This window comes from Oryx dammah, unplaced genomic scaffold, assembly GCF_014754425.2.
Source record: "Oryx dammah isolate SB20612 unplaced genomic scaffold, SCBI_Odam_1.1 HiC_scaffold_27, whole genome shotgun sequence".
Classification (NCBI taxonomy): Eukaryota; Metazoa; Chordata; class Mammalia; order Artiodactyla; family Bovidae; genus Oryx; species Oryx dammah.
In genome coordinates, this window is record NW_024070211.1 from 32,917,485 (window position 1) to 32,930,115 (window position 12,631).

The 12,631-nt window shown below is 38.7% G+C and overlaps 1 protein-coding gene across 1 annotated transcript in view; it reads left to right on the forward strand.

Moving 5' to 3' along the window:
* The window catches only part of BARD1 (BRCA1 associated RING domain 1), a 95,925-nt gene that overhangs the window by 17,305 nt on the left and 65,989 nt on the right, over window positions 1-12,631 (forward strand). Inside the window, exon 3 of the mRNA XM_040228570.1 lies at window positions 3,171-3,319. Coding sequence (XP_040084504.1) covers window positions 3,171-3,319 — 149 coding nt within the window. The remainder of the gene's footprint in view (window positions 1-3,170; window positions 3,320-12,631) is intronic.

A 12,631-nucleotide genomic window follows, 5' to 3' on the forward strand; every position in this document is an offset into this window, starting at 1 on the left:
GAGCCTAGCTTTTCATCAGTTGCATTTCAGCTCAAATATTACCTCCTCCAAAAGGCCTCTCATAATGCCTATCTAAAATTTGTCTGCTCCCTGCCTCCACTCTGGAATAAGCAGATTTATTTCATTTCGAGGTTGTACTCACTGTATATAATAGATCAGTTACACATTTAGAGTATAACAAACTTGAAATTGTATGTAAAGCATGTGTATATGTGTGTGTTCCATACCTTTAATTGGATTCTGAAGGGGTCTATATGTAAGGCATGTGTGTGTGTGTGTGACCATACCTTTAATTGGATTCTGAAGGGATCTGTGATTTAAAACAACCAATGAAAGATTAAGAGAGGCATGAGAACCATCTTAAAAGAGAAAATGGTCATCTGTATGTAAACAGAAGAAAGAACTGATTCAGTGTAGTTTTGATTCATTTTCATTATATGGTGCCAAGAATTAGGGTAGCTGTTTGTGTTTCCTGGTGATTTGGAGATATTAAAGCTGTTTACCAGTGCTGTAAATGCCATGAAGTTTTGTTTTCATTTTGGGGCACTGTGCTGTGCATCCTTGTGGAATCTCAAGTTTCCCAACCAGGAGTTGAACCTGGGCCATGGCAGTGAATGCCTGGAATCCTAACCACTAGGCCACCAGGGAATTCCTGCCATGGAGGTTTTTTAAAAAATTAATTAATTTATTTTAATTGGAGGCTAATTACTTTACAATATTGTGGTGGTTTTTGCCATACATCGACATGAATCAGCTGTGGGTGTACATCTGTCCCCCTATCCTGAACCCTGCTTCTTTCTCCCTCCCCACCCCATCCCTCTGGGTTGTCCCAAAGAACTGGCTTTGAGTGCCCTGCTTCATGCATTGAACTTGCATTGGTCAACTATTTTACATATGGTCATTTACATGTTTCAATGCTATTCTCAAGTCATCCTGCCCTCTCCTTCTCTGACCGCCATGTGGTTTTAAAAGATGGCTTTAATATGTCACAGTGCAGCTGAAGCCTTGGAGTGAAGGGAAGGTTAGCAGGAACACAGGTCTTTATCTTACTGTCACATTCTGGCAGCTTCAGAATATCATACTTTTGTGCCAGTCCCTGATAAAAGTAGTTCATGAACTCTCAGATGTAAGTCTTCAAGATACATGGCAGGAGGACCCAGACATTTTGGGCTCAAACCACTTTGCATTCTTGAAAATTGAGCCCTGCTAAGAGCTTTTGTTTATGGGTGTGTGTTTTTCCCATGTAAAACTGAGACATTTAAACAATACTAATTCACTTAAAAATAATGATAATAAACACATTACATAGTAATATTAACACTTTTTAAGGGAAAATAACTTTGGCAAACCAAAGGAAAAATGGCAGGGTGGCACTGTTTTTACGTTTTTGCAAATTTCTTTGTTTTGTTGAGTAGCTGCTGCTAAGTCGCTTCAGTAGAGTCCAACTCTTTGTGACCCTGTAGACAGCAGCCTATCAGGCTCCTCCGTCCCTGAGATTCTCCAGGCAAGAACACTGGAGTGGGTTGCCAGTTCCTTCTCCAATGCATGAAAGTGAAAAGTGAAAGTGAAGTCACTCAGTTGTGTCCGACTCTTAGCAACCCCATGGAGTGTAGCCTACCAGGCTCCTCATGGGATTTTCCAGGCAAGAGTACTGGAGGGGGTTGCCATTTCCTTCTCCTTTGCTGTAGAAGACAGGTTAAATATTCTGAAGGGGGCTCCTGTGGGAGGAGTCCTCTGCCTGCAGACAAGCGGGTCACAGGAAAAAAGGGGTGTGGTGTTTGGAGGAGATGTGGCTGTTACGGGTATTATTTTACCCCTTCCTGCTGCAGCCCATCTGGTGAAGCTAAAGAAGGTGTGGAAGGTTTTTTTATTTATTTTTTCAGCTGTGCTGTACAGCTTGCAGAATCTCAGTTCCCCAACCAAGGACTGAACCTGTGCTCTGGCAGTGAATGCCTGGAATCCTAACCGATCGGCCACCAGGGAACTCCCACCATGCAGTGTAGAGGGTTCTTGTTTCGGGATTCACAGATAGGTTTCAGGGGGGATTGTGAACAAAAGCTTGTGCACATCTTCATCGGAGTCATAAGTGGTGTTGTTGGGTTGGGTTGGGTTGTGTTGTGCTTAGTTGCTCAGTCTTTGTGACCCCATGGACTGTAGCCTGCCAGGCTCTTCCATCCATGGGGATTCTTCAGGCAAGAATACTGGAGTGGGTTGCCATGCCCTCCTCCAGGGCATCTTCCCAACCCAGGGATCAAACCGAGGTTTCCCTCATTACGGGGGGGTTCTTTACCGTCTGAGCCACCAAGAAATTTAATAAAAGCCTTTCTAATTATGAGATTATAACTCTTGGACAGATAATCTGAGGTCATTTAACTGAATCTACAGATTAAAAGTACCTGAAAAAAGCAAAATCTTTTCTCAAAAACTACTTTAAAAGCCTTTAGACACTTGTACACAAATAAAAGAAAAAATAACTTTACCTTTGTCTTTGCAGGAATTTTGGGAATTTCTATGAAGCACAGTGTTAGGTTTAGAATAGGCAAGGTTCATATGCATGGCTTGCATGCATTAAATGGGACTAATTTTTTTTTTAAATCTCCCTCTGTACTCTCTTTTGGAGAAGGCAATGGCAACCCACTCCAGTACTCTTGCCTGGCAAATGGTAGGTTGCAGTCCATGGGGTTGCTAGGAGTCGGACACGACTGAGCGACTTCACTTTCTCTTTTCACTTTTATGCACTGAAGAAGGAAATGGCAACCCACTCCAGTATTCTTGCCTGGAGAATCCCAGGGACGGGGGAGCCTGGTGGGCTGCCATCTATGGGGTTGCACAGAGTCGGACACGACTGAAGCGATTTAGCAGCAGCAGCAGCAGTACTTTCTTTAGAAGCTATAGATTTATCTACAGGGAAAAGTTATGCAGACTTTTGTCTGGCCAGGTATAGTCTCTCATAACAGTTACATAAGCAACTTTAGATGTGGATTGCATGATGTGTGTATTAGTGTTATATACTCTTTCAAAAACACTATTTTACCTAATATTTTATGATTGACCAATGTTTATTAGAACAGCCTCTGCTTCATTAACTTCGGTTCATACTGTTTATTTTTTTGAATTTAGATCCTGCTGAATGTGTGTTGATATCTATATATTTTTTGATCTTTTTTAAGTTATTGTGTAAGTGACTGCATTGGAAGCGAATGTCCAGTGTGTTATACCCCAGCCTGGATACAAGATGTGAAGATAAACAGACAGCTGGACAGCATGATCCAGCTCTGTAGTAAGCTTCGGAATTTGCTGCATGACACTGATCTTTCAGGTAAGAAGGAAGTATCACTGTCTCTCTTAAATAACTGAGGTTCATATTGATTTTATAAATGTATAAAATATGAACGACTTATTTCAGATTTGAAGGTTTATAGTGTTATGAATAAAGAGGTGAGAGGTACCTTAGAGATAATTAAGTCTGACTACCTTATTTTATAGATGAGAAGCCAGGGTCCAGAGAAGTTAAACGATCTTGCCTGAAGTCTCCCATACAGTTAGTACCAGGAACAGGAGAAATAAAGCTTGTTTCTTTTGTTTGTCAGTTCAGAGATTTTTCCTCACCTACGCTACCTGCTTTTTCAGTTCAGTTCAGTCACTTAGTTGTATCTGAGTCTTTGCTACCCCATGGACTGTAGCACACCAGGCCTCCCTGTCCATCGCCAACTCCTGGAGTTTACTCAGACTCATGTCCATGGAGTCAGTGATGCCATCCAACCATCTCACCCTCTGTTATCCGCTTCTCTTTCTACCTGCTTTTTACTGTTAAATAATTTCTGTATTAATATATATGGAGTAGTGATTTTTGTCCCTAGTAATAATGATTTTGTCCTTAAAACTCACTTAAATATCATTTCACAAGACAGAATGCAACCTTCTGTGTATCACTTTCCTACAGATTTATTAGATGTGCATATTTTGAAAGAGCAAAACCTAATATTCCTTTTCTTTTCTGTTTAAACAGAGGTTAATGTTTTTCAAAATTGTTCTTAGGTTCTGTGTATTAACTATGTATCTTCCCATTTTGCTTTCTGCTGAGAGCTAATCAGCTGTGGAAAGAAAGTAAAGCATTTTAAATCTTCATAATCAGATATTGGAATTGGTTTTTTATTGACCAAGTAATACCATGTTAGCTTGTGTTTATGGGAGAACCTTTTTTTGACTGGTAGGATGCCATGAATGATTGATTAAGCTCATATAAAATGGTAGAATTTCTATTTTTTAAAATTTATGATCTTATTTTCCAACATGATATGTTATTGTCAACTACTAAAGGTGAAGTTGTTTGGGCAAAATAAAGAAATAAGACAACTACTTTGAGTCTTACTGACCAGGTCCATATTTTTGAGAAGACTTTGAACCATAGTTTACCAAAGAAAAGTTTTCTTTATCTAGTTTGCTGATTATTGTATTAGATTCTATTCTTTCATGATAAAATGTGCTATGGCGATAAAGTTTTGCTTATTTTCAGATATGATTTTATATGCACATATTTTTAAAAGTACTTACCTTTAAAAAATAATGTAACCCTATTTAAAGGCACAGTGAGGAAAAGTTTTATTAGTTCATCTGTGTTCTTTTCCTTCTTTATCAGAGGCAGTGCTGGGAGTGTTTTACTTTATATTTAGAAAAGATGGGTATATGATCTGTTCCCTCCCTGTCCCCATACCGTTGATTAGGCAGGAGTTCTTAATCGAGAGTCCACGCATCTCTAGCAGTGTTGAGGGTGGGGATTAGTGATTCTCTTAAGTGTATGATATGAAAAATGTCATGTCTCTGTGAAAGTGCTTGCATCAGGTTCTTAAAGATGTGTGGCCTTTTAGGAATGTCGGCCAGGCGTTGAAATATGGGTGCTATTTTGTTTGTGGCTGTCATGATGTTCTGATTTGATTCTTCTTCAGCTACTGTATAGTCAGATATTAGCTTGCTAGGACTGCTGTTAAAAAGTCCCACAGACTGGATGTGCCGGGAGCCAGCACGGGAGATCCCACCCATGACAAGGTCATGTGGAGAGGCCTGATGGGCAAGGCGAGTCAGGTCTCAAGGGGTCTTCTGTCTGAGCATTTGCCCGGAAACCAAATTCTCTCTGTTTACTGTCTGCTATACTATACTCTTCTGACATTACCACCTTTTCTCTGGAAAGAGTTAATTCAGAGCTCCAGTTAACAGTCTCCTGCATATAAAAAGAATGTCTTGGCTTAAACCCCTTTGATGGCTTTCTAACTTATCTGACCGGACTGGACTTTACAATTTGTTTACAGCCCCCAACCGTGAGAGGCACGAAGCTTAAAACATCTTAAAGATACAGAGGCTTTTAGAGTTAAGAATTCGTTTGGTGAAGAGTTTGTTGAGTTAATGTTTGCCGCCAGGCCTCCATATCCTTTATCTTTTAGGCACCTGGGAGGATATTAATCAATGTAAATGGGATGCAGAAATAGGAATATAGTAGTTTTGATGTTAGCAATACTAGACTTTTGAGTTAATTAATTTTCTCTTTGTTATAAATCACTGTACTCCTTTTTCCTTGTTATAAATTGTTGTATCCTTGCTATGTAAGAATGTAACTTTATTTAGTGGCACCAGACTTTGGGAAGAACAGCACTATTACCCTTATCAGAAAAGGGCCATAAAATGTTAATTGGCCCTCTGGCCAGAAGATGATGTAAATCACCTAAGACTTATGTATACATCTAGGTATGCAGAGAGAAAGCCTGGTCTCGATAAGAGTCAGGGCTGTTGATACTGCATAATTTTGTTTTATCCATTGATCTCTATGTAAAATCAAAAGTATATAAGGTGTTTCTGGACAATAGAGGATGGGCCAGTCACTGGACTGGTTTCCCCTATGTCTTTTCTTACTCTATTTTCTGGCTGAATTCCCATCTGGGGCGTGGAGGCTCGCCATGTCTACTTATTTGACCCAGCTTTTAAGATCCACGAGAGAGGGAGCCCAAGGCGGGGCACCCCCTGCTATTCAAGAGGATGCATGCGGGTGGCCTAACATAGATGGTGCAAGTTCCTTGTCTGGAATTTTATTGGTTTTCCACATAAACCAAGTTATTCAGCCTCTTTTCTCCACTAAATTTTCCTACTATACTATTTCTTCTTAATTTCTCTTATATTTCTAAATAAATAAGTTTTTCCTCACCTACTCCATCTCCCCTTCGAATTACCCTGGATCCACCGGGGCAGGACCCCGGCAGGGATGGGTTAAACAATAGAAATTTATTGTCTCATAGTTCTGAAGGCTAGAAATCAAGGGGTAGGTTAGTTTGGTTACTTTGAGGTCTGCGAGGAAAAGATGAGTGCCAGGCTTCTCGCTTTGATTTGTAGAAGGTGGTCTTGTGGTGGTCTCCATATATGCATGTTTGTGTCAAATTTCCCTTTTTTGTTTGATCAGGGTTCATATTACATTAGAGCCCCATCTTCCTCATCCTGACTAATTATATGTGCAATGACCCGGTTTCCAAATAAGGTCATGTTCTAAGGTAATGGTATTAGGACTTGCAAAATGTGAATTTTGGGAGAGACACAGGTTAGCCCATAAAGAAGCACTGTGACACCTGGGATGGTACTAATGAGGGAGCAGAACAACCTCCAGTGGGTTGCTTGTAGTCACTTCTGGCTCACTGAGGTCTGCGTGCCATGTGATGCCAAGAGGAAACAGGGGGCTCCTCAAGAAATTTTACTGTTAGTGATGTTTGAGTTATCAGTATGGTTTTCACATTTCATGGACCTTGGAATATTAAATGCCTTGATATTTCATCATTAAAAAAGAGATGTAGGAAAATTGCCAAGTAGAGATCAAGTTTTCATGTGGAACCTGAGGCCTTCTGGAATTCTGTCTTTCTCATCTAAGAGCAGAGATGGAGCATGGGGAGTGAATTACAGTGATTCACTTTCCAAAGGCCATTTTGTGTTTATTTTCCTTATTATAATGAATGATGATTACATTAGTCATTATCAGACTTGAGCTGTGCTGGCTTTAACATTTTACTTATTTTAAAATGAATTGAGATTTCACTGTTTACCTAACCTATAATTGCAATTTTAGGATTTTTATTCTGTAGGTGAGGAGACTGAGGGCCTAGGTTATGCAGGATGGTCATATTGTCAGTGTCTCGCCTATTGTTTTTCATTTAGCACAATACTTTTGTTAGAAGTGTGGGCAGTTTGTTGAATTGTGTTAGAAAAATATTGGCAGTGTTGACTAATTCATATCCTAGAGACTAAACTTAATTAAAACAATATTAAAACAGATTCTTACATTTTGGTTTCAATAATCCATTTTATAATGGTAACATCTCTTTTGCTATATTTAGAGAAGATGAAACGTATCTAGAATATAAATATATTGAAGTATAAATTTCTATCTGGATGTGTTATTTCCATGATACAAAGTATTTTCTACTTCTTGTAAGTTGCATCATTATCACCTTTTCCTCTCAAGGTTTAGCCACCCAAAACAGATTTAGTCTTGAAGGGAATTGAGGTGGTTTCTTTTGGTATATCCCATTGTGTCTTTATAGTTTATTCCATATATTTTTTATCTACCAAGTACTTCTAAAGCCAAAATATTATAAGGCAAACTAGATGACTATGTAAAGGGAGCTAATAGTTGGTGACAAATAATGGTTCATCCTCTTTGTAATGAGGAACTTGGAAAATAATATCATTATAAGATAAAGGCATTAGATTAAGTGAATCCTGAGTTCTAGCTCCAAAATCATATGGTTCTATTAAATGGTAATCTGTTGAATATGATTAATTAAGTGGAATGGTTGGACATAGCCACATTTTCTCTATTTTTTTTAAACCTGTAATTCACAATTTATCTTCCGAATGAACCTTGTTACTTTCATTTACTATAAAATATATAATTACTGTAATTAAAATGGGTAATTAGGAAGAACTTGTCAAATCATGGACATGGTATATGGTATACTGGAGACAAAGAAGCCTAATTTATAGTAATACTTTCTAAAATGAGCTTTGAAATACTTGAACAGATTTTTCTTGGTTCAGTGTTCTTTAAAGAGAAGAGATTGTCATAAATTTTTCTGACAACCATTTATGGGTAATTTTATCTTATTCTTTAAAACATAATCTGCTTTCTAAGAGTGGCATTAAACTTTAAAGTTTTTATTTTCTCTTGCCCCCCATCTTATTAAATCAGACATTGCAGGTGCTGGTCAGGTTTTGTGAAGCATATGTTGGTGTTGGTGACATTTAAAAAAACAAAAAAACAGCAACACTTTGATTATGCTTTCATGGGTGTCAATTTTCCTTTCTGGTAGGAAAGGTTTTGGGAGAGATGCTGGTCTTTCTGTAGCGAATTGCATGGTGTTTCATATATGCTATGACTTTTTTATAATAGATGAAGATGAGCATTTGAATAGCTGTGTCACTGCTGTTTTGTTTTAAATAGAGCTGAATACTTCTTAACTTAGAAAATAATCATTCTTTAGTGAAGGCGTTAATGTTGCACAGATGGTAGCAAAGTACTTTCCTTTGATTTTTAATAAGGGACTAGTTTGTCAAAGAGATTTCTCAATTTCTGTTGTGAAACCTATAATAGAGAATAATTTGAAAGGCACACAGTGTACATCGTTATAATCCTTTGATGTAGATTAATGATAGCTAAATCACATTTGTTAATTGCTTCCCTTTTCTATAGTTTATTATTAAATTTTAACAAAACTCTTGGCTAAGCAGCTCCTTAGCAGCATGTACATCTCCGTTCCTTGGTGTTTTGTGGAGTACTCAGAAATACTTAAATTCAGAGAATAGAATTCTTTTAAATGTCATTAAGAAATTTACTATGTAGAGGAAGAACCAATATTTTTCTTCATGAAATGAATATGATAATTTATGCTTAACAGCATTCACCCATAAAACCTGTTGTAGCTGTTGATAGTTTATGTTCCAACAGTAGTGGTGTTTTCTCTTTTTACACTCTTAACTTAATTATGCTGTGTAACTTGGTTATGCTGTGTAAAATCCAAAACTTAAAATCGTGTTTGCTATAGTCATTCTTGCTTAGTTAGGACAAGATGCATAATCAAAATCATCCTGAGTAAATTTATTACTGGATGATTAGTGAGATTAGTAAGATTATTGTGTACATGTAAATTGCATGAATATATGCTATCTTCATTTACTCCTTTATTTGTGTTCCGCATTTTAAAGTCTGTTGTTGATTATGTTGTTACTGAAGAAAACATGTGCTCCTCAGTTTGAAGTTCTGTTGTCTTTTTAGGTTTAGATTTTTTCTAGTTAATTATGTTATTACTACCTGCAAGTCTTAATTTTCCTTTAAAATGCCTAATTCTACATTTTGTAAGTTTTATAACTGTTAAGGACTTCAGAATTCAGTGTTTTTAATTGAAAATGTAATCAGCTGTGTTTAATATTAAATTAAAAAATCAAGTATGAGTTTTTACAGACTAGCAAAAGATTAACCTTTAAGTCTTTGTAATTCTGAGTCTTTCTTAAAAAGTAGTCCTGATAACATTTCATTTTGACCTTTTCTCTCATCTCCAGATTATGTTAGAAAGGACTTAGTTTTGAAATCTATTTGTCACTGCAGAGAAAAGTGACATTTAGATGTTGCATTTAGATGTAAAGTCTGTGTGAATGGATCTTCATTTGGATTGCCTTTATTTCCAAGATCCTGTCTTAATTGCACTTTTCTGAGCATCAGTTCAGTTCGGATGGAAAAAGGGTGTTAGAGGGTCTGCTCTCACTCCAATACCCTCTTCTCCTTCCAGCTGGCTTATTGTTAACTGACTTTTCAGTGCAGTGGCTTCCTTTTCCATTCCCAGGAGGAAGGAATAGCTTCTTTGGAGTGGGTGGGGGTTTCACTGAATTTTTTTGCTTGACAGGGATCATATCTCTGAAATGTCTCCAGAGATGAATACAAGTTGATTTTCAAAATCCAGTGTTTCATTTTTCTTAATCTGTCTAAAGTGCTGTTTTTTACTTGGCAGATCTATTTATAAAGATAGGAATTTTGTACTTAAGAAACATGAGGTGAAAGAATACACCAGAGGGGTTTTGAACTTTAGGGAAGATCTGAGAGTTTATTAATCCTCTCATGTATTAAAATAATTTTAAACTGTTCTTTGTGAATAAAGAGTATCTAAAAGGAATTCAAAAATAATATTTCATAACTTCATTTTCTCTTGCTAATATTTTAAGACATGAGAAATGTTGAAATGTATTCCCAGAAACAATAGAAAAATGAAATTAAAATTACTGTGTATCTCTTTAAGTATGAAAGCTTCATAGGAATAACACATGTGGTAACATCCATACACGCTTACTTCCTACTCAGTGGCTGTTACCAGTCCTTAGGAGTAAGATGCATAGGTAGGTTTTCTTCTTAAAGCAACTTATTGTTAGAACTTCATTAACGTTTTTCTCTAGATTCCATAATGTAAGAAAGATTTTATATAGAACTCTTGGAAAAGAGTCTGCCTGGCAGTGCAGGGGACACGGATTCCATCCCTGGCTTGGAAGGTGCCCTGGAGGAGGAAATGGCAACCTACTCCAGTATTCTTCCCTGGAGAATCCTGTGGACAGGGGAGCCTGGCGTGCTACAGTCCATTGTGTTGGAAAGAGCCAGACAGGACTGGGCACTCATGCATGCTCCAGCTTGAATGAAGAGAAAAACATTAGTCAAATGACTTCCTTATTCTTTCTTAAAACAGGACACATAAAACCTATTCTGCTGTCCTAGTCAGTTATGGGAGGCTTGGTCCGTGTCTGTTCAGGGAGTGAGCACTAGGAGGTGTGAAGTTGCCTGCTGGTCATTGCCAGTCCCGTCAGGTGGTCCTGGTGCTTGCGGTTTTTCCCAGTTTCTCTGCTTTTCTGGTGTTCTTCATAACTGAAGTGTCCTCTTGATAATGCATTGTGTGTGAAGAGAAGAGCATTGGATTGGGAGCTGGGAGACTTCCTCTTCTTTCTTTTTAACTTTTAATTCCTTATATTTAAAATGAGAGAATTGGACAGTTCCTCAACTTTCTTCTGGCCCTTAAATTGAATTCTAACCTCCCTTGAATAAATACCAGTCAAGATTTAAGAGAACATGAAAGTGAAAATGAAGTCGCTCAGTCATGTCCGACTTCTTTGCGACCCATGGACTGTAGTTGGCCAGTTTCCTCCGTCCATGGGATTTTCCAGGCAAGAATACTAGACTGGGTTGCCATTTCCTTCTCTGGGGATCGTCCTGACTCGGATTAAACCTGGGTCTCCTGCATTACAGGCAGACTCCTTACCGTCTGAGCCACCAGGGAATTTAAGAGAACATTCCAAATAATTTATTCATCAATTCATCATTGTTTTCTGAGCATTGTTTATGTGCTCACCACTGTGCTGGGCTGACTGGGTTGATTTTACCTGTCCATATGGAGTGAGAAAAGAGAATGTTAAGGGAATATTTTTGAATAAAGGTTGACTCATTGGAAAAGACCCTGATGCTGGAAGGGATTGTGGGCTGGAGGAGAAGGGGATGACAGAGGATGAGATGGCTGGATGGCATCACTGACTTGATGGATGTGAGTCTGAGTGAACTCCGGGAGTTGGTGATGGACAGGGAGGCCTGGCGTGCTGCGATTCATGGGGTCACAGAGTCGGACACGACTGAGAGACTGAACTGAACTGAACTGAACTGAACTGAACTGAATGGGCTTAATGGCAAAAACGAAACAAGAGAACTTGAAGAGGGAGCACTGCCAGAATCAGAAAGTAAAATTCCGTACAGTTTATTCTCTATTTCTGGAGCCTCTGTTAATAGGCAAGATTGGTAGGTCTGAAAAAATAAAATACACATAAAGATTATACTGTAAGTTGTGTAAAGAAAAGCTTTCTTCCCCTTATGTGTCCTCTGCTCACCCTACTGGGCTTCCCTCATAGCTCAGTCAGTAAAGAATCCACCTGCAATGCAGGAAACCCAGGTTCAATTCCTGGGTTGAGAAGATCCCCTGGAGAAGGAAGTGGCAATCCACTCCAGTGTTCTTGCCTGGAAAATCCCAAGGACAGAGGAGCCTCGTGGGCTACGGGTCACAAGAGTCAGACACGACTTAGAGACTAAACCACCACCACCACTCACCCTACTATTACATACAGTAGTGTTTCACTTCTGACACCAGATGTGCGGGTTTCCACACATCGAGGCATTATGTGACATCAGCTGGGTGTCAGTTTACCCAATTCTGACACTGTTTACCTGGAGATAGTGTCAAATCTTACAGGTTAGGGGTCCATAAGACCGCCCCCACTTCCTCCTAGGTACCACTCTCAGGTCCAGTTTCTGCTTTTGACCCACTGGCTATAAATTGTAGGCTCCTGTCAACACCTTGAATGTAAATAATTTGCTAGAGTGTCTCACAGAATCCAGGCATACATTTTACTTACCAGATTCTTGGTTTATTATAATAGGATATACCACAGGAACAGCCAGACAGAAGGAGGTGCATAGGGCTAGGTGTGTTGAAGGGGCAAAGGGCTTCCATGTCCCTTCTGGGTGTACAGCTTCTCCAGCACCTTCACACGTTCATCAGCCCGGAAACTCTCCAACTGTGTT